This window comes from Alligator sinensis, unplaced genomic scaffold (genome assembly GCF_000455745.1).
Source record: "Alligator sinensis unplaced genomic scaffold, ASM45574v1 scaffold12_1, whole genome shotgun sequence".
NCBI lineage: Eukaryota > Metazoa > Chordata > Crocodylia > Alligatoridae > Alligator > Alligator sinensis.
Window position 1 is genome coordinate 2,193,002 of NW_005841973.1, and position 27,564 is coordinate 2,220,565.

At 59.6% G+C, this 27,564-nt stretch overlaps 1 protein-coding gene across 1 annotated transcript in view; it reads right to left on the bottom strand.

Moving 5' to 3' along the window:
• The window catches only part of ADAM33 (ADAM metallopeptidase domain 33), a 60,399-nt gene extending 34,101 nt beyond the window's left edge, over window positions 1-26,298 (bottom strand). The window contains exons 1-5 of the mRNA XM_025200699.1: window positions 26,283-26,298; window positions 24,283-24,365; window positions 12,644-12,720; window positions 3,649-3,724; window positions 953-1,029 (exon numbers count right to left, since the gene is read on the bottom strand). Coding sequence (XP_025056484.1) covers window positions 953-1,029; window positions 3,649-3,724; window positions 12,644-12,720; window positions 24,283-24,365; window positions 26,283-26,298 — 329 coding nt within the window. The remainder of the gene's footprint in view (window positions 1-952; window positions 1,030-3,648; window positions 3,725-12,643; window positions 12,721-24,282; window positions 24,366-26,282) is intronic.
• Between the last annotated feature and the right edge of the window lie 1,266 nt (window positions 26,299-27,564).

The following is a 27,564-nucleotide window of genomic DNA, read 5'->3' on the forward strand; positions in this document are numbered from 1 at the left end:
GGTGCTCTCCCCTACCCTGGGGGTCTTCAAGAGGAGGCTGGATAGGCATCTAGCTGGGGTCATCTAGACCCAGCGCTCTTTCCTGCCTATGCAGGGGGTCAGACTCGATGATCTATTGAGGTCCCTTCCGACCCTAACATCTATGAATCCACCCTGAAGGATGCAGACGGCAACCTTCATTGATACAGAACCGGAGAAGATCTCTTGGGAGACCACCTCTAAGCCAAACCCTGCTCAAGGCAGAATCAGCTCCATCTGAACCATTTCATCCACATCCTGCTCTTAAAACCTTGCAGCGAGGGAGATGCCGCAGCCTCTCTAGCGAGCCTCGTCTGGTGCTGAACCACCCTCCTAGCCAGAAAGTGCTTCTGATGCTCCAATTCAAATTGCCCCTGTTGTGAGTTCATCCTGTCTCCAGAGGATGCAGAGAGTACCACCATCCTTTGCCTAACAGCCTCTCTGCATTAAAAGCAGCCAGTACACTGGGCACTTTGCGCACGACAGGCTCTGTGTCCCATCGCCCTGCAGCTCGTGTTGACAGCACTCATATAATGCCCTCTGAATGCTTGCACTAACGTGGCACCGTTGTAGAGGTGAAGGGCAGTGCAGAATTGGGCCTGAGGTCCCGACTGATGCACCCATCTTCTGGTGCTGTCCCCTCACGCCGGCCCTGACTGCACTAGGGCACTTGGTGCCAGTGCAAAGGGTCAAGGAAGGGATGCAGTAAAAAAAGACCCCATTGCTATGCCCTCTCCTGGGCCCTGCATTAATCCTGATCTAGCAGGACTAGAGAGGGCCTGAAACGTGGTGGGATTGATCTGTGGAGCTACTGACTGGAGGACCGGCGGCTTTGCCTGCAAAGCATGAGTGGCGATTCTCCTATTGTCCTGTTGCAAGTCCCGCTGAATGCAATGGTCTGAGCCTGGCCCTCCCACCTCCGTTACCTCCTTACCTGATCCCCGAGCAGGTGCTGATCACCACCCAGGAGCCCTTGTACCCTCGGACGTGGCCGTGGTAGTAACAGTGATCCTGGGGGAAAGGACAACACAACTGTTGGGAGCTGCTGGCTGCAGAGCAGACGGATCCCTCCCTTCCTGCACCCACCCAGCATCAGACCAGCCCTTACTGGGCATGCATTATATGGTTTCGCCCTCCAAAAAAGGCTCAGCCTAAGAGCTGGAAATGGACCCTGCCTCGCTTGTTCCTTCTGGAGCCCGTGCAGGGCACGGTGCTGAGTTCAGCCGACAAGCTAGAAGGGCCTGATCCTGCTGCTCTGGAAACTGCTAGGTGACACTGAGGGCTGCACGGGAGGCTGCTGTTCCCCCAGGCTATGGGCCAGGCAGCTTGGGTAGGATCTCATCCCTCCCTTACAGGATAAATACCTCCCAGCGACTCCCCCTGGAACGGGCCAGAGCCAGACACACCCCGAAAGGCAGCCCAGAAACCCAGCTGTTCTGCAGCCAGCTCTCAAAGCCCTTTACAGGACTGCTTTTACCCCCATTCCCCAGATAGGGAAACTGAGGAAGGAAGCGTCTGGATCGATGCTGCTTTGCAAGGGCAGGGGCTTTCTGGAAAGCTTTTCCGTCCCGTGTTTCACCACCAGCTGCTCCCAGGAGTTCAGGCTGGGACACCGAGGGCCTCCTCCGTGCGGTGAAAGGAAGACGAATATCTGGGAGGGGGAGCAGGGAGGAGGCCGGGGGCGGAAGGCCTCTGGGCGAGGAGGCCAGATGGAGGAGGCTTGGAGCTGCACACAGACGGGGGAGAAGCTGCTGCTTTCTGGCCCGTGTGTTTATTTCTCTCGACCGGGAGGCGCTGTCTCCGGTCCAAGAGACACAGGCCGCCGCGTGCTGCTCGCATTCCTGACGCCGCGTGTGTCAGCGGCCGGCGGGGACGATGTCTCCCCCTTCTCGTCCTGTACAAGCGTGCACTGGGGAGGCGGCTCCGACGGCCCGGCCGGGGGGCCCACGGTCTCAAAGCCCAATCCAGCCGTGCCCCACACGCCCGGAGGCAGGGGATGGGGTCCTGAGCGAGGACAAGCTGCCCCGGCAGGGTCTGGCGAGGCTGCTGGCGTGGACCAAAGCATCGGCGTCCCCCGCTCTGCTGCGCGACCTTCAGCAACCGCCGTGCCTTTTTTTCCCCTAGCCCTGCTAGGCAATTATTTGGCTTAAAGCCGTCTCCTCTATGATGGGTCCGTATTTCAGCCGGGCTCTGTAGCTTCAAACCCAGCCTTTAGGCACGGTATTTTTAGCCAGCCCACACTTGGCCTCAGCACAGGAGCCAACCACCCCGCTATGGTTTGTCTCTCGAGGTATTTATAGCAAGTGCCCGGCCCTGCAACCTCCGTGAAACCGCAGAAGCGATGCAGCAGCCTCCCTCATCTGGGGACTCGAGCTTGTGCACGCTCCTGCCTGTCGTCTTGCAGCGGGAGCAGGACTCCTGGGTCCCCTCCTTGCTGCGTTTCTTCAAGTTTTCTGCCCGTGTCCATGCTGTGTGGAGCGAACGGGTGACTAGATCTAGCAAAAGGAACGGTCTTTCCGCCACCATCGTCTCACCTCTTCCCTGACTAGGACCAAAACCAGCAACCAGCATTGTGAATCGGTCCAAAACAGGGGGACGTCACCCCAAAGCCAGGGTGTTCCTCTCGCTTTTTGGCTTCAAATTGTAAGATTTTGTTAAAATGTTAACACTGGAAAACTTCCTGCCCTGTGCAGGAGGATGCGGCCTCCCACACCAGGAAAAGGGAGCTGGCTCCGGAGAGGGCATGGCTACATGACTGGCCCAAGGTCCCCGGGAAGTCAGTGGCAGAGCCTCCTACATCTCCCAGCTGGTGCCCTAACCACTGAACTACGGGCCCTTTGCCCTCCCCTCCATCCCTTACTTGTGCAGGCAGCTTTCTGGACTCTCTCCATTCACCCTTGGCAAAAATGCTTTGATCAGACCAGGAACGGCCCTTGGAGGCTCATTCAGGGCAGCCCATCCGCACCGGAGCTGGGAGCACATGCGTCCCGTATGCGCAGGATGGGACTGAAGTTGGCTTATTGGAAGTGCTTGGAAAAGGGGATGGGGCCAGGACTCCCGGGGTCCTCCGGAGATGAGAGCAAACCGAACCAAACCAAACCTAGAGGAAGTCTGTAGCCGAGCAGGGAACCAAACCCACGGCTCCCGGCCACGCTTCTCCTCTGCAGTGTGGCTCGTAGCAAAGGGACAAGGCCCCATCTCTCCATCATCCTCGCCTGCCTGTTCTCCAGAGACCACTTAATCCACCGGGTATCTGAGCCTCCCTCGGAGCCCATGCTGCACACCCAGACCTTGTTCCTCTTCCCAAGAGGAGAAGGTGCATTGCTTCTTTGGGTCCAAATAATCCTCAGGGACTGCCACAGAAATGCAGCCGCCTCTGGTGTGGAGCACGGCAGCTGTTTCGCACAACGCCTTGTGACGGGAGGAATGCCACGGGCAGAGGGGAACAATGCAGACAGACCGTAGGGGCATCAGCTGGAAGTAGTGTGGGGCAACACAAAATGCCTAGGGAGCCCAAATGCCCAGAGCCAGGGGCACAAGGATCCATAGCTGAGGTCCCGGCTCTGTGCTGTTGCAGAGAGGAAAGGGGAAGGGGTATCACCTGTAGGCCGCTGCAAATAATGCACTCACCGTGTGGTTGGGAGACACGGTCACCGCCCGCCCGTCCGCCGTGTAGTGCGTCTCGGTGTAGCCCGGTGACAGCAGCCTGCTGGGAGAGGAGCACACAAGACCCCGATGAGGACCCCTAAGTTGGTCCTCACCCGTCTGCCCGGGGTGGCAGTGCCAGGAAAGGCTCCCTTCCCACCCCGGGCAGCACAGGGGAACCCCCCCCCCACCTCGCCTCCAGCCCCTGCTCCTCCCAAGGTGCAGATGCAGGGAGCCACGGGCCAAACAGGTGCTGGGAATTATTCACACTCGGGTGAAATCCAGAGCAGGGGATTTAATGGGGCCAGAAGGATGTTGCTTCTTGGATCCAAACACCTGCCTTTCACATCGATCTAATATGTGCAGTAACATGCACCCCCTGATTGAGGGTGCATGCACACACCAATGCATGCATGCATGCATGCACAAAGCTGTGCACTGCACACATATTCGTGTATGCACACACATGAACACTCGTGCTACTGCTCACGCCAGCCCGAGATGCCCGCTCCCCTTTGCATGCACGCAAATATACCCTTGTGCATTATTGCACCGCAAATAGACATGAACTCTAAGGGAGCCTGGGCTGCGTGGGGAGGGGGTGTGCAGGGGGAGGAAGGCCAGGGCTTGGCTGAAGGAGGGAGTAGGATCCAGGGAGCCTGGAGACTGCAGCTGCCAAGGGAGGGGAAGCTCTGACTGACTTACCAGTGATGGTAAGAGCTCACCTGAGCAGTGGCCCGGCTTCGGGGTGCAAAGGAGCAGGGCCTGGCTCTCTATTCCAAACCCTCTGGGTGTCGGGGAAGCTGAATCCTAACCCTGGCTGGGAGGAGGGTGAGCCAAGAGAGTCCAGAAAGCTGCCTGCACAAGTAAGGGATGGAGGGGAGGGCAAAGGGCCGGTAGTTCGGTGGTTAGGGCACCAGCTGGGAGATGTAAGAGGCTCTGCCACTGACTTCCCGGGGACCTTGGGCCACTCACGTAGCCGTGCCTGGAAAACAGGGCACGTCTCTGCCTCGCAGGGTGGGGCGAGGATAACGGCGGTGGGGTCCTCAGGTCCCAGGGCCAGGAAGGCAGCCGCAGGGTCCGAGACAGAGCCCCAGTGAGCCAACGCACGGCTCCGCAGCTGTGCCCGCTCTCCCGGCAGCCTCGCTGCGAGGCTCCGCAGCTGACACACATTCGGCCCCTCGCTGACAAATTGCTTCCTGCTGTTTGGCCGGCAGAGAGAGCGGCCTCGGGAACGGAGACAAGGAATTCATGAGAGCCAACGCCGCAGCCGCCAGCTTCTCGGCCTGGCGGGGGGGCGTCTCGGGGAGGGGACTCGACTGAAACGACCCCGGAGGAGGTGAGACGGCCAACAAGGGGCTCCAGCAGGGCTGTCCAGGGAAAGGCAGAGCCTCATCCCTCTTCTCATCAACAATCACTGCCCTCCTGGCTTTTAAAAAAAGCCTTGAAAAGGCCTGCCTGAGTTTGCAGGCAGCCTGAAACGACCGAGCTGAGAGGCAGGAACAGAGCGGTGACAAGCTGGGGGGACACTGCAAGCACCACCCATGCTATCCCTTCACCACTGGTTCCCATCTCTCTAAAAAGGATGTTGGAGGATTAGAAAAGGTCCGCAGAAGGGCAGCCTGAAGCAAGAGTGACTAAAAAGCCTAGGATCTTCCACTTGGAAAGGATGCAGCTGCCAAGGTCTATAAAGACACGGCGGGGGTGTTGTTCCCCACGTCCCAGAATAGACCAGAACTTAACGAGTACCTGCCGAAATGAGGAGGTGAACGGTTTAAACCTAACAAGAGAAAGGACTTTTTTTTAAGTAACACGTAGTTAACTTGTGGGATTCGCCGCTGCAGGAGGTGGTGCCGGCAGAGAGCACTGCCAGAGCCGACAAGGGACTGGATAAATTCATGGGTGGCAGATCTATTGATGAGTTTGGAGGTGTTTCCTCTGGCATCTTTAAACCAATGATGATGGATGCCTGAGCGGGGATTAAATAGGGAAGGAGCAGTGTAGAGATACCCGGTTCAATGCTCTCCTTCTATGGCATCCACTCCTGCCACCGTCGGAGACCAAATACTGGGCTAGACAGACCACTGCCCATGTGGCACTGCTGATGGTCTTCTGTTCATTGCCTGCTTTGTCCAGAGCATCCTCGCTGCCCACCTGCAACCCACCCCCTGACAACGACTGTCCTGCAGCGGGCACTTGTCTTCGCCGCAGAGCGCTGCAAAGGCAAAGGATGGGGCAGGAGGGGTTAAGATCAACAGCAGCATCGCGTGTCTCCTGCGTGAACCAACGCCTTGATTTTCACTCAAACACAGCTGCTGCAGAGCACGTGAGCCTGGCCACAGAACCGGCTCTGTCGGGAAGCACCGGGGGCCGCGGCCAGGCGCCTTGCTTAGAGACATGCCGTTATCCCACCCTGGGGAGCCCCCAGAGCGGAGCTGCACCACCCCAGAGCAAATGCCGCAGGATGGCTAGCATCCCAAGGGGACTCCCGCATGGAGCACCTGGCCTGGGGGTCCAGGGACCGCGGACATCCCAGCCCCACGCTGAGCCCCTGCCAGGAGGGAACGTCCATGCACTGGTTAGAAGGGGCGAGGAGGTGCAGGACCCACCAGCCTTTCCTCTCTGGGATTTCAAATGGAAGGTGCCAACAGATGTCCACAGCTGGGAGCGGGGTCCGGATGGAGGGTCCTCGCCAGCCACGACCTTGCTTTAGTGGCAGATCTCTGTTCCTATAGGAAGATCCGACCTCAAGAGCTAGACTCCAGCTGGGGAGACGTAGCAGGAGCCACTGGACCCCAGTGGAAGACCTAGCCCTGCAATACGATTGCCCTCGCCCTTGGCCTGGCCACAGATGTTTTATTTTGCAAATAAAAGGAGGGAGGAGCACGGGGAGGAAAACCACCACACACACCAAAAAAAAGCAGCCCAGCGCTTCCTCCCCTGGCTTCTCATCTAGCAACCAGCCCAGACGCAACATGTACTTGTGGGTGCTTTGATGCCTTCCTGGATCCCACACCCCACTGGCACTGCCCACCCGCAGCTCCCGGCTCTTGCAAGGGATCTAAATTGGGCGGCGCAACCTTTCGTGCCCGGCCCTAGAGGGCACAGACCAAGCTCTGCTCTTGTCAATGCAAAATTGAAGCCTTTTCCACTGGCTTTGGTGCAGCTGCTCCAGCCTCGGTGGGGGGTCGGAGCAGAAAGCCCCCGAGGGTCCTGCCAGCCCTGCAATTCTGGGAGAGCCCTTGTGCGTCTAGCGTGCGGGAGTAGGGGTGTCAATATAACTGGCCTCTCGTGCAAAGACTTCTGACCTCGTTACAGCCACGAGGTGGCCCCCTTAGCCATTATAGGGACCGGCGAGCCAAGGAGCAGAGAGCTAGGGAACGAGCTGGCAGGTGGCTCAGGGGCAAAGGTCTAGGACCGAAGCCAATTTTTAGTTTCCTTACCAGGTTCCTAGGTCTAAGTCGCTGCCCTACACCAAGGCGGTGACAGGCCTGGCCTGGCTAATCCAGCACAGGAGGCAGACGGCAGCGGTGATGAACAGGAGTGGAATAACCAGGTGCTGTCAGAGGTTGCTAATGCTCTTCCCCAGCTCACTGGGTACCACCTGGCGCCATGCTTCCTTTCATTTCCGTCTCATATCAAAGCTGCTTTTGAAAGCTCAGTCCAGTGCATCCCCATCCCACCCCCTGGCCCTGAAGGGGACAGAAAAGATGGCTCATTTCACATCGCTCCGGATGCAACCTCCAGACGGAGGAGCACGGCTTCCATCACGGCGTCATAGGCCCAGCCTGACGTGGTACAAATGAGATTTCACCCTCCCACCTTCCCGCCCCCAGCATCTACCCCCTGCTGCATTTAGCCGTGACCTTTCCTGCCTGCAACGACGCCGCAGCCTCGTAGCGCATGGGCACGGCAGGGCGTGGGGTGGGATGGTTACCTGCATCACCTCCGACTGACCGCTGGCAGCAGAAAGCAGCGTTTTGAGCCAGAACAGGAAATCTCCACCCAAGCTACAAAGAGTTTTCGTGCCAATTCTCCTCGTGGTTTTGCAACGAGCAGCATTGCAGAGAAACAGTCAATAACATGGGCAGGTTAGAAAGACTTTTTGGCTGCTTATAAACCTGCTCCTTTCCTCTTACTCGAGGACATTCAGGTCATTGGAAGGACTCATTAAAAGGGTCAGGAGTCCCCATACAGGTCATCCTCCCTCTTACAGGGTCCAATCCAAAGCTGCCCAAGGCCAACGGGGGTCTCCGGAGCTTACCCACAGGCAGCATTTCATCCAGAGCTGTACATGTACCCGTGTGCATATGGGCATACCTACCAGCGAGCCCACATATGCATACCTGTGTAGCGAACAGCTATGCATGCATCATCCCGTGGCACAACCCTCCTGCCTGGGCTCAGCTCTCCGTCCCATGCTGCATGTGTTACGCAGAAGGGCTGTGCTTGGTCTGGAGCAGACAGCAGTAGCAAGCTGTTACCACCTTGATTAGAGGGGCGGAGATGCACACTTTGGCCTTCATGCGTGCAGACACGCACAGTCTCACACTTGGCCTTTGCTGCTCCTGACCATGCTCGCCCCTTTTCCATATGCACATAGGTGCACTCCTTTGCACGCCTGCCTCCTTGCACACCCATGCTCTGCCTCCGGCCTCTGCTGTCCGCTCCAAGCTGGACTCGTGACTCACCGAGCTCTTCCCAACTCAGCATTTTTCAGCACAGCCCACCCTGCCTCCCCCCCTTCCAGCCTGCACTTCATTCCCACAGCTGCCGGCCGGCCGCCAGCGAGCCTGGCTCCAAACGCTGACAGCCTGCTGATAATGGAGGAGGAGCAGGACAGCTATAAAAGCTGGAAGCAGAGACCCCAAGCAAGGGTCGCAGCCCATAAAATTAAGCCTGGATGAAAGTCAAAGTCTTGCCTAGGCGCCACTGTCTCTGGACAAACCATTTGCACCGCACGATGAGCCCCTCTGCCCCTTGATTTCTGGTGCCCCCCAAAGCTGAATGCACCCCTGCTCCACAACGAGAGCAGGGGTGCAACCACAATCTCAGTGTGGTTTCTGTGTAAGCCTATAAATACCTACAAAAAAAATACCACGCGGTTACATATGCACATGCAGAACACCCCCCCTCCTCCAGCACCCGCTTCCAGGAAGCCAGGAAACACCTCCATACAGGTGCAAAACCTCACAGCTCAGCCAAGGCCCTGCTAGCTTCCCCAGGCATGCCAGGGGCCAGCCCGGGCTGAGACCCTGCGCCGCTCGGTTAGAAGCACCGCTCAGCCCAATGCAACGTGTGACGAGCGAACCTGGCGCTTGGGAAATAATAAATCCCTGGAGACTCAGGTCCTGCCTCCCTGGAGAACAAGCAGCACCACCACCCGCTGACACTGGCTGGAGAAAGGCTATGCAGCGTATCTGGGACAAGACCCACCAGAGCACTTGCAGACCAGCTGTTTGAGGGGCCTGAGCTGCCTGCTGCTGTCCCAGGTTAAGTCTGAGCTGGCGACAGGGAGGGGCAGACTCGAGCCCATCCCCAAGCCGTCGTCTTGTCATGGTCCAGCCCCTCCAGGCGGTCAGCAACCCAGGACCTTCAGTGCCTCGGGGATGCTGCAGAGCCAGCTGCAAGCAGTGGGCAGGAGAGAGGAGCCGTGCCCCTGCTAACTTCAGCCCAGGCCTTCCTCCCTCCGTCACCCTCACTGCACAAAGCCGGCAGCGGGCAATGCACATACCCCCACCTGCACCAAGAATAGCCCCCCCACACCCCCCCCCCAGCCCAGCTCAGCCCCAAGGACTGCAGCCAAGAAAAGGGGGGTGGACGGAGCAGGAGAGGACCCGGGGGCAGGCTCCATGGCCGTGCCCCTAACCAGCCAGCCCAGCTGTTCCCCCAGGGCCAGCTTAAGCTCCCAGATGTGGTGCTGTAGCCGCACCAGCCAGATGTGGGGAGAGAGGACCCGGACACAGGACATGCCAGAGGCGGAGGACCCGTCTCCCCCCACCGCCAGGAGTGATGTAAATCAGGAAGAACTCCCCTGGGATCAGCAGAAATCAGCTGGAGGAAAGACCGCAGAGCCCATCACCAGCCACCTTCAGCTGGTACGAATCCGCATGGGCCCAGTGTCATCGGTGGCAAGGGGGAAAGGTGGACCCACGGCGGACCTTGCTGCCATGGAAGGAGCTCGGACACCAGGGTGATGGGCAGCAGCAGGACAAACGCTGACCGCCACGGCTCACTGGGGCCACTCAGCCAGGGACAATGCCGATGCATGCCCAGCGTGAGACCCAGGAGGCTGCGGCCATGCGGGGAACCCATGCCAAGAGCCTCCGGCCCGGCGCTGGAAGAGATGCCTGACCGCTCCTCCCTCCCTCCCTCGCCCTGGTTACTTTGGAGCGCGCATCTCCCCATTTGCTTTGGTTTCCAAAACCAAGTCTACCTTCCCCAGCGCTTCCTGCCTGGGCCGGGCTCCAAGCTAAATGAGGGCTGCAGCAGGCATGCTGGCAGCGGGAGTCAGAGAGCTGGAGCCTCCCTCTCCCTTGCTTCCCCCCTGCTAGTCTGCATGGACGCGGGTGGAGAAATAACACGGTCCGAGGACACTTTGGAGCCAGGAGCTGAGCAACGTGAACAAACCCAGCCCGACCCTGGAAAGAGCCCAGCCGGGAAGGTGCAGGGGCACCTGTTAGCACCTTGCCCTTGCCCTCCCAGCCCATGGCTGATGAGTCTGCACAAACTTTGGGCTCTCACCGGTGCCAGCCCAACATCTGGATCCCACCAGGATGTGCCTGCTGTAGGGACCAGGCTCACCCGGGGAGGTGCGGAGCAGGGGTGTAACACAGCACATCGGTCCCACCCTGGCTCGGCATCCGCGGGAGCCAACCCTGTCGAAAGCTCCAGCCTCAAACACCTCGAGATGCCCTCACAGCCCACCACGCTGGCACCATGGGGCTGACAACCCACTGGGGCAAAGCCACAGAGAATGAACCCAGCCCTTTATACAGGCTCTTCGTCTCCCCCAAATGCCCGGCTGCCCCCCAACATGCCTACCCATTCCAGCCAGCACCAGGAACAATGCAAAGACCGGACCCCCATGGCAGGGTTTCCATAAAGAGTCACAGAGAAGGCATCCAGCTCTGAACATTTGGGACATCCGAGAGAAGCAAAAGCCTCCGACTAGTGCAATGTCCAGGGTGTTTCTCCCACGGGCTCTTTGGAGGGTGCTGGGGAAAGGAGGACCAGTCAGCCCCGTTGTGGACAGCGGGAGGGTGATGGGATGGTGGGACCCAGCTGGGCCGACAACTCAGGACCCCAGGGTCATGCAAAACCGGCTGCTCCGTGCAGGGTGGATGGAGGGTGGGAGCAGGGAGGAGGCCTGGGCGGGCCGTGGAAAGAAGCTCCTATCTTAGGCTCTGGCTGGCAGGAAGCTCACGGGCCGGCCGCTTCCCCTGCAGGGCAACAGAGCTGGGCAGGGCCGGTCGCAGCACGAGCCAGCAGCAAGGATCCTTTCCTGGGAAAAGTGTAATCATCCCGCTGCCCTGCCCAGGGCCTGTGAAGGGGAATCAGAGCCAGGCGCCTGGGGAGGCACAGGGCATCGCTCCATTGAGTGATGATGAGCCAAAAGATACCAAGGAGGCTACTGGCATCCTGGGCTGCATGGGTAGGAGCGTTGCCAGCAGCTGGAGGGCAGTGATTGTCCCCCTCTATTCAGCACTGGGGAGGCCACATCTGGAGTCCTGTGTCCAGCTGTGGGCCCCCACGACAGAAAGGGTGTGGACACATTGGAGATTGTCCAACGGAGGCAATGAAAATGGTTGTGGGGCTGTGGGATGCGACTTATGAGGAGTGGCTGAGGGAAATGGGCTGATTAAGTCTGCAGAAGAGAAGACCGAGGGGGATTGAATAGCAGCCTTCACCTCCCTGCAGGGGGGCTGCAAAGAGGATGGAGCTGGGCTGTTCTCAGTGGGGGAAGATGACAGAAGGAGCAATGGGCTCAACTTGCAGCAAGGGAAGTTGAAGTTGGATATTAGGAAAAACTCTCACTAGGAGGGTGCTAAAACACTGGAACAGGTTACCTAGAGAGGCGGTGGACTCTCCATCTTTGACGGTTTTTAAGACAAAGCCTGGAATGATGTAGCTGGGGCTGGTCCTGCTTTGAGCAGGGCGTTGGGCTAGACGTGACCTCCTGCACTGCAGGAGCCGGGGGCAGCCAGGTCCCCTCCTACCCCATCCCTCTGTGCAGAGGCATCTCTGGCTGGGTCCCCGCGCATCGCAGCCCATCGCAGGTGAGACGGGACAGCAAGAGCGGCCTTCCCCAGCCGGCATTAGCCCCTTCCTCTGCTTCATCTTTTAGGGGGGAGAACTGCAACCAGTCTCTAGCTGCGCAGACTACAGACAATCGCCACTGGAGATTTACACCACAGCTTGCTGCGGTGACACGCTTTTACTGCTCCACGCATCACTGCAAAGCCACACGGGTAACGCAGCCCAGCCGGGCTCTGCACAGCACGGTGGGATGGGGGGCACTAACCAAGAGCCCCCCGCTTTCTCACAGACCCCGGTTCACATGGGTCTCGATGGCTGCCCTCAGACAGGAAGCTGAATATCCTCTCTCTGGCCTCGCAGGTTTGAATTGCCAGGGCACAACCCATGTGCAAAACAACCCATGGCACCGGGCAGCACAGACGCCCGCTCCGAGCCCCCAGCTGGACTCCCGGCAGGCTCCGGGCAGGCAGCCGCAGCCTAAACAGTCTGGCAGACTCTCCCCTGCCGAGCGCCGGAGTCCAAGGAGATCGGCTTTCGGTGGTGGCTTTGTGCCCGGAGCGAGGAGATGCCAGGCTGGGGAGGGGCAGGGACCCTCGGCCTCGGAGGTTTGCATGTCCAGCTTTGGGGAGCCGTTTCTGCCCAGTGCACTCAGACCCCTCGGGCCCAGACGGCAAGCTCCAGGGGGGCCGGACCCCCCTCGTGTGGCGACAGGGACACTTACTGGTTCTTTTCCAGTGCCAGGATGAGCTCCCGCCCCTCCGCCGTCACCGCCACGTCCCCTCGGGCGGGCGCCGGCACCTGTGGGGAAGAGGAACCAGGTCAGCAAGGAAGCCCAGGAGGCAAAACCACGGGGCCTGGCTCTGAGCTGCCCCAGGGCACGGAGGGAACAAGGGGATGCCATGCCCAGGGGACCCCGGGGGTGATCTTCCCATCCGTGCCAGCAACCACATCATCCGCCCTGTACCCAGGGCTCCACCAGCCTGGCAGCAGCAATAGGTTGTTACCCTCTCTGTCGGTGTCACGAGGGGACAATATGGCTCTAATACAGGGACCATCACACGGGGCCTCAGGAGGATGCAGCAGCCTCCCTGGGAAGGGGTAGAGGCCCTGGCACTTGGAGCACTTCAGCTCCCTGCAATGCCCCACAGCTCAGCCCAACTCACCGAGAGCCCTTTCCCAGACCTGGCAACTTCCCCTCCCTCTGGTCCCCTTCGCAGCTGGGAAGGGGCGACCGTTGCTTTGCAGGGATGGGAATGGACCCAAGGCCCGGCTGTGCCGGGCGAAGGCAGGAGGGTGCTCGTCTCGGTGGTGAGGCTAAGTGATGGGCCCAGGGTCAGGCAGGGAGGGCTGTGGCGAGTAAGGGGCTAGAAACGGATCTGGGGCCCGGTCAGCAAATCCTGCCCCTCCCTTCCCCGTGCTTCCCACCCATCTGCCCCCTGCTCTATCATTGACCCCGGCTTCCTCCTGACTCCGCTTCCTCGGGCTGGGCCCAGTGCCCGGCAGCGGGGTGACGGCACGCTTCGTCATGCCAGGGCTGGGGAATAAACAGCCTGGCTTCCAGGCACCGGATGCTGCACAGCTGCCGGACGACCGCGAACTGACTCAGCGGCCCCCGGTTTCTGTCCGAGGGCTGCAAGTCCAGGGCATCACGTCCACCCCCAGAGCCCAGTGCCCAGCTGTCCACACCACCCTGAGACGAGGGCTGCCGAAGCTCCCGCCAGGGCTCTGCCGATACTGCCAGGCCACCCCTGAAGTGGGACCGGTCCCCACCGGACCAGCCACTAGGATGGTGAACCTGGTCCTGGCAGATACAAAGCAAGGACACCCCGCGCTGCCCACAGGGCCCGGTCAGCACCGCCCCGCAGGAGAGAGACCGGGCAACGGCGCCCAGCTCAGCCACGGCTAAGTGAAAAGGAGCCGGAGCGCAGCCTCAGACAGACAGAGACAGAGCTTCATCTATGCATGGGTGTGCACACACACACATATGCAGGCACACGTACACATGAACATGTGTACACCCATACACACCTACATGCATGCACACATTTACATACACATGCACACAAACTTGTGGACACATGTACACACATACTTACACAAGCACACCTACGTATGAGCACACACAGGTGCACACATACACGTGAACCTGTGAATGCATCCATACCTGCACATGCACATACATATGCACAGCCGTGTGCGCACACATACATGCACCCATGTGAGCATGTCCATGAGTGCACACATACACGTACGTAAGTGTGCGTGCACACACTTCCATGCGAATGCACATGTGTATGCACACATATGCACATGTACACACCGCCTTCCCTACCATCTCTGGGATGACTCTGCCGGCGGAGGAGCACATAAAGGAGCAGTGTGCCACTGCCCAGGCTCCTGCCTCCTCCATGGAGGATGGGGTCTTTGGGGGAAGGAGACCCCTCCTCCCTGGCCTTGCAGAGCCTCTTCCTGAGGCTTCATCCAAACGCACTTCATTGAACACACTTCCCCTCGTCCCCTTTTTTGGGAGCTGCTCTCACCCCCTACGACCCAGTGCAAAACCCAGCTGGAGCAGGGAAACGATGGGAGGCCCCCTGGGACACCGACCCCCAATGCAATGCAGCTCTGGCCCACCTTGCACGGGCACCCAGCCCCCTTGCATGACACCGGTTGCACCGATGCACCCGCCAGCTTGTAGCCGCATCGGGGTGAGCCGGTGTCCTCGGCCAGCCTCGTTCCTCTCCGGGCTTGCATCTCGCTCTGCTTACATCCCCACCTGCATCCCGGGCTCTGTTTCTATCTGGGCCCCTCTCGATCAGCAACCTTCCCTAGCCTGACCCTCCGAGTGCAGGGAGAGCCCCAGGCCGGCCGCCAGCCCCTCCCAGCCCAGCTGCCCGTCCACGGTGCATCTCCAACAGCTGTGGCATTGCCAAGCCTGGCATGGCCGTGGGGGCTCAAGGGGCCGGCTCTGACCTCCAGCCCAGCCCCAGCCCTGCCCGGAGAGTTTCCAGGTGCTTCCTGTGAACACCTCGGAGGTTTGGTCTCAATGTGCCCTTGCTGCTGGGGATCCTAAAGCCCCTGCTCCCTATGACCCAGGCAGCAGCCCTGGACTTGCAGCTGCCGCTGCCGGTAACTCCTGAAACGATGCCGGGGGTCAGAGCCGGTCCATCCTGCCTCCGTGCACCCAGCACCGCCATCCATTCAAAGCCTTCCCCCTTCCCCAGCCTCCACATACCCCCCTTCAACCCTTTCCCCCCTGCAAGAAGAAGTCAACTCCAGCCTTGCAGAAGCCCGTGGTGCCCAACCCTTTGGTCTCGTGATACAGGCTCGATCCACAGGCCGGACCTGGTCCCACTCCGGATCAGCCCCAGCCCTGCAGGCACTGGATTGGGCCCACCACCCCCAGCCCCAGCATCTGTAGCGGATTTGCATGTGATCCCGGCATAACTCAATGCCAACGGAATTTGCCCCCACCCTAAGTCTCGTCAAAATTCAGGCCCCCTCTACACGTTGCATGCATCACGCAACTGCCTGGTTAAGTGCGCGTGGCTACAACCTGGCTAATTAACCACCGCGGTTTCAAAAGGTCCAACCAGCTACGAAGTTAGAGCTGGGACACATATAATAACTTTATAGCTGGTTTCTAACCTCCCAGTCATGGGGGTGCACCAGGCGCTGCCCCGGCTGGGAATCCCATCCACGGCCGGACTCGCAGGAGCTCGCTCCTCGCGTGCCGGTCTCCAGCTCCCCTGCACCAGCAATAAGGCAGGCGAGGGTCAGATGCTGGATCCCACCATCGCGCCTCCCACCAGCCACGTGGCATCTGATGGTCCAAGCATCAGATCCTACCACGCCGTGGCCTGGACGTTTACGGGGCCCTCGGTAGCCCGTCAGCTTCCAACGGCACGTAAAGGCCTGACTCCAATGAAAGGCTGAGGAGGAGGAGGTTTGGCCACTTGCAACTTGGAAAAAACTCCCTGCCCGGTGACATAGGATGACAAGACAGTGGCTCCTAAGCCCCTTGGGCACTCGACCGCCTCCCCCCATCTCTCTGCAAGCCCCATCTGGCTCCGGCTAGCGCAGACGGAGACCCCACCGCAGACAGACCCCGCGGCCTCGGGGCCAGGCCACACGGGTGGAGGCTCCTGCAACTTCCCCGCCGCCTTCCCCAGCGCGGCTCTTTCCAGCTCCAAAAAAGGAGACGAGACATGACAATAAAAAATCCAGTTTCCCCGAAAGCCCTTTAGTCATCCCCAAAGCGCGGCCGCGTGGCTGCCAGCACCGGGGGGGGTGGGACCAAACATTGCCTCTTGGCCAAACATGGTCTGCGTGGGGGGGGGTTTCTGTCCGCTTCCCTTCTACACCCCATTTCGGTCCCGGCTCGCTCTTCCCAGCCCCCTCCCTTCGCCCCCGCCCCTCGGTCTCCGCTCCATCCCCTGCACGGCGGAGTCTTGTTCCTTTAAATTCCCCAGCAATTACACCGTCCGTTCACATAAGCGCCTTCTTGGCAGCCGGCTCGTTGCAAACTGCATTCTTAAAGCACCAACACTGCTCCTCTCACGCCCACACTCGATGGCAGCCCTCCCCACCACCCCCCCGTCCCTGCCTCGGTTTGCCTTCCTGTGAAATGGGGCTGCTGCAGGGCGCTCGGCTGCGTCTTGGGAACGAGCCTGCTGCCATCCACCGAGGAGCTCGCGGGCTTTGCACCCCGTGAAACACAACCCGGAGGCTTGGGTTGAGGAGCCTCCATATCAGCATGGAGCAGAGGCCCCCAGGAGCTAGGGACGAGGCCGGGGGTCCTACCAGCCCGTGCCGCCTGGGGAAGTTGTCTTCCTGCCACCCTCGGGGTACACGGCTGGGCTCCATCCTGGCTCCCAACCCACCTCCCCCATCCCTAGCTCAGGGGAGCCCGGGAGACGGGTCGAAGCAGCTGCAAGATGCCCCCAGCAATGCACGGCAGCAGGCTGGGCGTCACGGGGGAGACGCACATTCGTCGGGGCTGGCAGCATGGGGAGAGATCCAAGAGGATTTTTCTCTGCCCGTTGCTCAAAGAAATGACGCGCTCAATGGAGGAGCAGAGGGCAGTGGGGCGAGTGCTCCCGAGAGGAGCTCTGAAGCTCTCAGCCGTCCTCTCTGCCCTCTCCATCACCCTCTCTCACGCTGCCAGGCCCAAGAGACGCTTCTGACCTTGCTCCGTGGTCCCAGCTCTGGGAAGGAGCTTGCAAAACCAGCTGCTTGCTCAGACACTCAACCAGACACCAAGGTGGTACTGGGGGGGGGGACCGAGACATCGATGCCTTTCTTCCCACCCGGCTGGCACACGTAACCCTTAGCACGCAGCGAGATGAAGCGGGGCCTAGCATCTGGGCTCGCTGCGGTGGGGAACCTGGAGGTGGTGAGAGCAAAGGAAGCTGAACGGGGAATGCAGCGATGGCTTTCCTAGCTAGAAAGCTGCATGCATGAGCTGGGTACTGACCCCCCAGGAGGGATCCACGAGGCAAGAACCAGCTGAGGACGGCCCCCAAGTTTGCTCTCATCTTACCGCTGCCCAGCCTCGTCTTTATAACTTCTGGGGCCAAAGCACCCTGGGTCTGCCCGGCACCGGGCTGGAAGGGGCCGCGGGCGCCAGGTCAAGGGCACAGAGCAGTGCAAGTGGCTGCGATCCGCATCTCCGTCCAGCACGAGGGACACCGCCAAAACTCAGCCCACGGCATTCACAAGGGGCTGGGCCGCGATGCCCTCCGAGCTGCAATCTTTTGCACTTTTGTAGGGTTTTCTCATAGACACACTAACTCATCCTCACAGTGCTTCTGGGGAGGACTCGTCTCTCCCCTCTGCATCCAAAAGGGGAAACTGAGGCACATCAAAGGGCAGCATTTTGCTGGAGGGGAGAAAACAACTTGCTTGGGACTCCGGTCCGGGCTTAAACAGATCTCTGTGCGTGGACAGGCTATGTGCTATATTTCCAAGGCTGCTGCTCCAGTGGTCTCCCATCTACGCACGTGGCCCTCTCCGTCATGGCATGAACTGGTTCACAAAGCATCAGGAGGTCAGGGGAAGGCCCCAGCCCATGCAACAGCTTAGGGAGTGGAAGGGGTTTGCAAAGGCAGCCCCGAAAGTGCCAACCCCCTCCAGCAAACATCGGGGGGGGTGAGCTCAGCACGAGCCACACAGACAGAGCAAAGGTGAGCTTGAGGTGTAGCACCGGCTGCTATCCTCAACGCCCGGACCACAGAAAGAAGCAAACCAGGCAGTGCATAGAAACCCCAACGGACATCAAGACCTCCAGATGCTCCTCGGACAGAGAGAAACCCCCTTCCCAGAGCTGCATACCGTCTAAGGAGGCCAAGTCAAGGAGGGGAGGGGAAACTGAGGCACAGAGCGGGGAAGCAGCTCACCCAAGGGCAGGGCACTGAATGTGGGAGTCCAGACTCGACCCATTGCCACCTGCACTGGGGTGCTCCGTGGCTCGGGCTCTCCTTGCAACCTGTCCTTGTCCTGCAAAGCTCGGTGGGCTTTGTTGCAGCTATGTAATCCCCACCCCCGGAGCCAAGGAACCCCCCCAGGCCACAACCACGGGGACCCCCCGGCCCAGCTCGCTTGGTTGGAAACTGCACGCTCCTGTTACAAGGCCTCGGAGGCAGGCGATGTGACCCAATGCCTCCCTCCCAGGGCCCGCGCCAGGCTGGAGGGGCGGCAGCCGGAAGGAGCAGCCCACGGCACAGCTGGCTAGGTGATGCACCGAGCAAGGGAGGGCTTCATCTCAGGAAACAGGATGCGAGAGACATCCGCCTGCCTGCAGGGAGCCCACGCCCTGGGGCAGCTGGGTCGAAGCCAGTAGGGCCCTGCAAACAGCCCATGCACCTGCTGCCCTCCAGCCCTAACCCAGGAAACTCAGGGAGGGTGAAATCACTGCCTGGACCATGCTTCAACCTCAGGGACACTGCAACAAGGAGGAAGCATCAACACAGGCGGTGCGCAGGCAGGACAGGGGAACGGAGCCTCCTTGCTCCGGCTCGCCAGATCCCGCCTACACGCGCAAGCATCCCTGCAGCCTCGAACCGCCCAGACCCATGCAAGGAGCTCACATTCATTTGATGGAAACCCTGGTTCCTATCTCCCTTTTGGAGCCGCTATGTCTCAGGGGCGAGGGCGGCAGCAGCAGCCCGCTGACTTTCTTCCTGCCTATAGGACCTTTCTGACCCCGTTGGTGGAGACCCCCAGACCAGCAGGGTCCATACGGGACAACCAGAACGGGCTGCCCATAGAGAGAGGTCCAAGGTGTGCATTGAGCTGGACACAAACACTATGTCAAGGTCAAGGCCTACATCTAGTAGCGAAGGAGGCATGAAATAGGGGCTTTATTATGGAAACAGAGCCCAGGCCCCGATGCTAAGCAATCACGGGGCTGCTGCGGCCAGAGGGGAAATGCAAGTCGTAGATGTATAATTAGAGATGCTCAGGTAGGATCAGGATGGCTCTGGTCCCTCTCTGTAGCACTGCAACGGCAGGCCTGGTTCTGCTGTCAGTGCTTCGGGAAGCCCGGGAAAGAGCGGCAGAGGGCTCAGAGAAGAGCTGGGAAACCAACTCTTCCCCCGACCTCCTGATGCTTTGTGAACCATGTCCAAGAGGGTCACATAGATGGAAAACCAGCCTTGGAAATAAGCACAAAGCCTGTCCACACACAAAGATCTGTTTAAGCACTGGGAAGCCCGCCCTGAAGGACACGTTACAACAGCGACAAACACGGAGACCCTAGGGTTTGCACGGTGCTGCAGGTCAGGCTAGACGACTCCCATGGCCTCGCCTGGCATCTAAGACCCTCTGCTTGCGTTGCAGTGCCAGGAGCAATGCAGCTGCCTGGTTGAGCACGTGGCTTTGCAGAGCCCACCTGGGAACGGGGCAGGCTCAGAGCCAAGCAAGGAGCTGGGGAGCGAGGCCCCGTGGATCCACGCAACAGCTCCTCTGGCATCCAGGCAGGCAAGGGCCAAGGTCTCCCCATCCTGGGACCCGGACTCTCCACTCAGTCCAGTTCCTCTAGAAATTGAGGCTAAAGACATTGGGGGTCTGCTTTGAGGCCTCAGCTCTCAGGGACCCTGGAGAGCTGCACTCATGGGGGCACAAGAGGAGGATACAGAAGGCGCTACTATGCAGCCTCCCTCCTGACCAGCACCCACTCCTTGCACGTGCACCCCGGGCTCCCCAGCTCTGCTACGGTCCCTGCACCTCACCCTGCTGTGGTCCGACTCACCTTCCTCCCCCCGAGCCCCACCATCCTCAACCAGGGCCTGAATACAACTCTTGTGCTATAATGCATTGCACTGCATGGAGCCTGCCAGGCCAGCCCATGACTCCCAGGCTTGTTTTGCTGGCTGCCAGCTTGACCCAGGGAGAGAGGCAGGGCTGAGGATGCCCAGGCCCCTGACTCCGATGCAAAACCCTCCTTGTCTGGTTCTGTGCTAGGGTCCAAAGCTCGATGCAGAGAGGGTGCAAAGGGGAGACCCCCACCAGCAGTTGGAGAGGAGGAGGAGGAGAAGCAACTTGCAGCCAAGGTCCCCACGCCCCCTGACCTGCTCCTGGCAGGGCCGCGTGAGCCCCTCCTGCCCTGTGGGGCCCTGCCGATGCAAGGAGCGGAGGGTGGGGGGGGAGCATTTAGAAATCACTTCCATGTGTGCCGTAAGGAGAAGCAGATGCTGCTCCTTACGCCCGGTTGCTGCGCTGCCAATGGGCCCTTGCTGGAGGGGGATCCCTGGGCCAGCGGGCGGGACCTCAGTCTGCGGGGATGCCCTGGGACCAGGAGCACACAGGTCACCAAGGGCCACGTACTGGGTCGAGCATACAGTGGGGTAGGAGACATGGGCAAGACTCAAAAGCCATGTGCATGCATCGCAGGGCGAGACGGGGGCTGGGGATACTGAATGCTCCTGCCCAGCTCCAGCAGCACCGACCTGGGAGTCCCGGGGCTGTGGTTCCCCGCAGGGCAGCACCTGCGGATGCTGAAGCAGCAGGTAGGATCTCTCTGTCCCACCTCTCCGGCGGGGCAGGCAACCCATCTGGGTCTGGAAGTGGGGCTGGAAGGGGCCTCCAGAGGTCACATCCTGTCCAAACCCCTGCCCGAGGCAGGATCAGCCCATCCAAACCAGCCCAGACAAACCCATCATCTCCACTCTTAGCAAAACAACACATTCAACCCTGACACAACACGAGACATCACACCCACACCTGCCCCAGAGAAACCGCAGCAGCCAACATCTTGCTTCTCTAACAGGCTGTTCATGCAAACTCAAGAGGCCCTGGCTACAAAGGAAACCCCCGCCTCCAACTCTGTACCAATCTGAACACGGGGTAAATTCCTCCCTGACCCCCACGCAGGGTCGGTCTGACCCTGAGCAGAGGGGCAAGATGCTCTAGATCCAGCTTTAAGTCCCAGCAGGAGCCTTGGCACAGCCCCATCCCCATCCCCAGTACCTTCGAGGGAGGTTTAACACACGGAGCAGAAAGGTGGGACGGGGCAACCAGCACAGCCCAGAAGCCTGGGAAGTCCCCGTAGTCAAACCTAGACACCTAGATCATCCCTGACCAGGGGCTGTCCTACTTCTTCTCAAAACACCTCCCGTGATGGAGAGTGCACACCTTCCCCGGGCATCTATCCCACTGCCTCCCTGCTCTAGCAGTGAAGAAGTCTGTCCGGATATTCAATCTAAACCTACTCAGCTGAGCCCCTGTCCCTCCCTGCACCTAAATCCCCTCTCTCCTTGCTTGCTCCTCCCCGTAGGGCTGCAGCTGGACGGCAGGGAGGGACCGGTCTGTGCCCTGGGCATGGGCTCTGGCTGGCTGAGAAGGTCCCAGGCAGAAACACGAGGCCTGGGGTGGACCCCTCTGCTCTCCTGCTGCTATAGACCAGCACAGTTTGGCTGCAATTAGAGGCTGGGGGCATCCAGGCAGAAACACAGCTCAGCCCAGGCCATGCACAGCAGGACTGTGTGCTACACCGAGCTCTGGCAGCGGCTGGGTCTCCCAGGGGGGCTGGGATGGTGCTGGCCAGAAGCTTTACTGGAAAGGGAGGCACGAACCGGCCCCCTGAGAAACACAGGAACCTGGGAAAAGCTGAAAGGTCCCCGGCCCGGCCACCCAGCCGCAAGTCCCGAGGGCTCGGCCATGCTGCGCCAGATCCAGAGACAAGGCGATGGCTGGAAGAGTCTCCCCTGATCTCTGCCCTACAGCCATGGACAGGGCACGACACCAGCTCCCCACTCGGGACCTGCGTCCAGCTTCATCGGCAGCTGCAGCAAGGCTGGGGGAAAGGGGCTACGTCGTTTGCAACCGCGGGCAAAGGGGGGTTATTTGAGGGTGGGTCCCTAGCTCTAAGGGAGAGGGCAATGGAGCGCATGGGAAGGAGCAAGCACTGGTTAGCAAGAGAGCTGGGCTACAGCCTGCTCCCCACACGGCCAGCTTCCCGTCTACAGCGGAGATCAGACTTCGGTCATGCCCTGTAAGGCCAAGCTCTCGATTTGCACCGGCAGGGAGAAGGGAGCTTTTTGCACCGGGCTGTGCATGGCCACAGACCCACTGAGCCCGATCCCTGGACCACACTGGAGGAAGCAGACGGCCCCGAGAGGTAGCTACTGCCGGCGGCACGTGGGGGACACCCGTCTCAGCCGGGAGTTTCCCTGTTCGTCCCTCCCGGCTCGTCCCACGGGAGGCATCTCCCCGAGCCCAGTCGCTACGGGCCAGGGGAACCTATTGGCTCCACTGCCCGTGCGCCGAACGGTGCCAGGCTGGGATGGTGCCAGCACCGAAGGCCAGCTTCAATGACAAGCGGATTTAGACCGCCCCGTGCAAGCTGCTTGGCCTGAGGGTGGACGGCATGGGGGAGAGGGAGCTCGCAGGTTACGTAGCCCCCGGCTGCACGGTGCTAGGTACCGCTGACACCCCCGCACCATCCTCCCACCCCCGAGCCCCTGCCCCCAGAACACGACCCTCCTTGTCTTGCAGCGTCTGGAGCCCGTTGAGGCAGAACAGATGCCAGGAAATGAGCAGAGGGCTTTCCCCTCCCTCCCGACTACCCCGGCAGCGACGGGGGCTTGCAGAGGGCCTCGGTCTGCCCCCAGCATCGCGCCTTCCCCTCCCCCCCGACGAGACTCCAGGCACAGGGATAGAGGCAGCCGTATAAATAAACCTCCCCGCTGTCCCACATTCCCCGGCTTCACTATATATAGAGCTGGCTGCTCTCCCCCGGGCCCGTCATTCACTAGGAATGGAGCAAACCCTTGCTACGGGCCGACCATGGGAGCCACAGCGGGCTGGAAGGCATCGGTCCGGCCCCAGCCCCGCGTGGATGTAGGTTTTGCTCGTGACTGCTTTGTAACAGCAGAGGAGCACGAGACACGGGGAGGGAAAGTGAGAGGACTCAGCTCTGGGAACGCATGCTGATGAAACCCGTGTTCGAAAAGGACTGATCCCACCAAAGGGCTGGTGCTTGGGATGGATGGGCAAGCTGGGAGCTGGCTGACCCCACCACAGGGGCAGGCAAGGATCACAGCACGCCGACATCCCAGGGGAGGTGGATGGTGGAAGACGGTCAAGGATGAAAGCTGTGAGCAGAGGCTGCGATTTCCATACCACCTCGCACATCCCAGACATGCGGTGCCCTTGGCACCTCTTCCAGTTTGTCTGGGCTGAATCACCCCTCGGAGCTGGGGCGCTTGCCCTCGACAAAATGAAGCTACCTGCTCTGCTTTGGGCTTCCCTACTGTGCAATTAGCAGCCCCCGTGCCCCGTGCTTTTCGCTGCCTCTGCTTTGGGAGCCTTTAAGATGACGGGCACCAGGCAGAGGACGCCGTGCACACAGCTGGCACCACATCTGCCCACACCCCTGCTCCTTTCCCGGGTGGGACTTAGCTGGGGTAACCTCAAACATCCCAGCAAGACGGAAAGACAGCAGCTGCTGCTTTCTGGATGCCCGCCCCCCTCCCAGGGAAACAGAAACAGGAGAGACAAAGAAATCCTCTTTCAATCACTCCCCAGCCTCCAGGCAGCCGCAGCTGCTGTGCCGTGGACCCTGCCTATCTTTCTGGGCGAAGGGGGTGGAGATGCGAGACTCCTCTCTGTGCCCAATACTGCATCTGAGGTCCTCCACCCACCGTGACAGCACCTGCACCTTGAAAACGCCCTCCGGGCTCGATCAAAAATTGCTGCAGAGACAAGGTGATCCCGGCTGGGCGAGGAATGAAGGTGGCACTCAAAGCTGCAGGCGGGGAGGACATATCCCCGCAAGGCTTCCCCGCCTGCGCCCCCAGACCGCAGGCGTGTGGAAGGAAGGGAAACCAACCCACGTGTCCTCTGCGCCGCTGCACCCACCTTCTCCACCACGCTGACCGCTCGCCGGTGGCGTCCTCCCAGGACCCAGTGAGGGGTGACCACGTCCCCGCGCGGCGACAGCCCTAGGAAAGAGAGCAAAGATCAGAGGGGCAGCGGTGGGGACTCTCCTCCCCCACTAAACGCTGGGATGAGGGTTGGGGTGGGTGAAGCCCCTTCCTTGTCTAGGTAGTGACAGAAGCCAGAAATATTCAAGCTCATTCTCCCCGCAAACTGCAGAGATAAAGGGATTACAGAGCGGCTGCAGGGCTGGCTTAGTCACACGAAGTCTGCAATGGAGTGAAGATTTGAACCCCGGTCCCTGAAGGCTCAGGATGCTGCCCTAGATGCTGAACCATCCTTCCTCCGCAGAGGAGAGGAGCTCTACGAATGTAACAAGCAGCGCTGGGTGGGTTTTTGGGCACCGCCTGAAACGATCATGGGCTCAGGTCAGACTGCCCATGCAGAGACCAGCTTTGGTATCAAACGCAGGCTCACAGCCCGCTGCATCCGCTGGCTCTAGCTCTGGCCAGGTCAGAGGACCAGCCACCACCCTTCAAGGTGGGACGCCAGGGGGTCGTGCTGCGGTGGCTCCCCCAAAATTCACTTTGCAAAGACCCTGATTGCTCGGTGATTTCTTGGAGCCCAGGTTACCAGAGCCCTGCGATTAGGACTGAAGGAGGAAAATCAAAGATTCAGCCTGATCATCACAAAGACATTCTTGCCAATTCATAACCAAGGAGAAAATGAAAAACCCTCTGTTATTTTAAAGCTCAAACGATCGAAGCCACTCGATCGAAGCCGTGGGAGGCTTGCAATGCAGGACTCCACCGGTCCCAACAGCTTACGCCACGAGGGGCCGATCAGCAGCAGCAAGCAACCCTCACTCCTTTATTGCAGCTTGCAGCCTGGCTGTGCAAGGAGCTGCGGCCCATCGCAGCTTCCTCTGGGCCATCCCACGTCCCTAAGGCAGGAGCAATGCAAGCAGCTTCTCCAGCCTGGGGAGAGACACGCTCAAGGCTTCACAGCCATAAGAGACGGCATGATTGCTAAACGGCCAAGCAGCGACCGATGACTCAGTATCGAAGATAATGAATCTGCCACTGCTGGAAGAAAATACATGAAACGTCCAAAACATCACAGGCTCTTGCAAAACATGGGCTGAGGGGGGGTCTTGCAAAAGAAGTGCCTGTTTTCTTTTAGTGAAAGTTTGGGCCTAGCTACAGTTCCTACAGAAAGGGTTATTGAGAGAGGGGAACCGCAGGGCACTTTGCTTCCAGGCTTGTTTCGGATCCTCCAGGCAATCCTTAAACAGGGGTGGAGGAAAGAGGGGAAAAGCAGAGTATCTGAAAACAAGGGCTTGGGTTGGAAAAGGTATGAAGGAAATTAAAATAACCAGACCCTCCAAAAAATCATGTCCCATGGGGTCCTCAATGTGCTGCTCTTAGCAAGGCAGGACGGGGAGGGGTCATGCAGGCCACCGACTCTTTTGGGGGGTCCCTCTGATCACAGGCTGCTAAGGAAGAGACCGGTGTTTCTCAGCTTTTTGAGGCCCCCACCCCTTGGGAACTCGGCTTTTTTTTTTTTTTACTACAGAAAAGTATTAAGAGGCACTTTTCTGTAGCAAAAAAACCTCAAGGCTGCAACAGGGGATGGTTTTGACACTGTGGATTGCTAGTCGAAACCTATGAGTTTGCCTTGTGTCTGCACACTTCACAGTGCTCATATGGGTAACTGCCTTAATAGGATCTGCCAGGACCTTGGCTGAGGGTTGCTAGACTAGGTGTTACGTCAAGGGACTCCACAAAAACACCCCGCTCCGGCCTTTCCTGCGACCAAGTGCCCCATAACAGAGTTCAGCTGCACAGGACCGCGATTCAGCACCTCCACAGCTCGCACTAAAAAAACCTCACAACCAAGTACCACCGAACAAGCCCAACTTGACCCCAACTACGCAGCTGGTCCTACAAAAAAAATCATCCTCAGAAATCCTTGCGTCTTGCATCCGTTCTGCACCATCGCGGCTACAACCTCGCTCTTGCACTACCTAGAAACCAGATTTCTTTGCACTTTCCATAGGCTTGAAGTGCCGGTGCCCGGCTGGTAAATAGTTAGCGCTGTTTTTCAGAAGCAAAGTAGAAGAAACTGAGGCACTAAGGGGATGTGGGGGGAAAAGGTGGGAGTGACTTATGCCCAGGGCAAGCAGGGAGCTGGTGCTCGAGCTGGGCCAAACACTGGGAACCAGTTCTCTGTTAGTTCCCAGTTTTACTGCAATGGGGATCCCCAGACTGGAACAGGAAAGGAGAACCAGCACTTCTCTCTTCCTCCCGCCTGGACCCGGGGCTGGGGGCCGGGGCAGGGGGTGAAGCAGACAGCCACAGAGGAGACCCAGGGCTTTGGGTTTTGGATGGAGAGAGACGTTACCAAAAGGCCAAACTTCTGCTTTGGGAAAACAGGCAAGTTCAAGGTCTTCAGCTGCCTGGGAAATCTTCCCTCCACTGACCCTCCATCCAGCTGTGCGGAGGGCTGCCCCAGCCAGCTGTGCTCCCGGGAAGGGTGGGGAAGGGGATGGGAAGAGCCAGGGGCAGTGCTGAAGGACTTGCGGGCCTATGACCAGAGCCACCGAGATGCTACCAACACAATCAAGTGCCAGGCCAATCCCAGCTACATAAATCCCATCGTGCGGCCATGGGGGTGGTCCACGGGCATCCCTCCATGGCTGGCGGGGGCTCTCAGGCTTCCCCCCGCGAGGAAGGAGGTGGTGAAGCATCACGGAGGCCCCATGGCACCGTGCACATGTGTGTGCCCTTGGCAGGGCACAGCCCAAGCTGAAGAAACTCGGCTCCCCTCTGCCTGGCCCAGCAGAGTCTCCTGCCTTTTCTTGTCCCCCTCCCACCCGCTGGACTCAGACTAACCCCCGTCCCTGGCCTGGTCAGCCCCACATGCACGCACACATTGCAGAGACACACATGCACCGACACAAACAGGAACATGGATTTGCATGTGGACACGGCACACACATGGGCACAGACACAGATGCATGCACAGGGACACACATGCATGCATGCACACAAAGGCACGCACACATCCACTCACAGATGCTCAAACACACACATGCACACACCCCTAACACATGCAGACACACGTGCTTGCACACACAGACCCACACACTCAAAACACCCATGCACACCCACCCACCCACCCTCACTCACACACACATGCACTCTCACTTTCATAGATTCATAGATGTTAGGGTCGGAAGGGACCTCAACAGATCATCGAGTC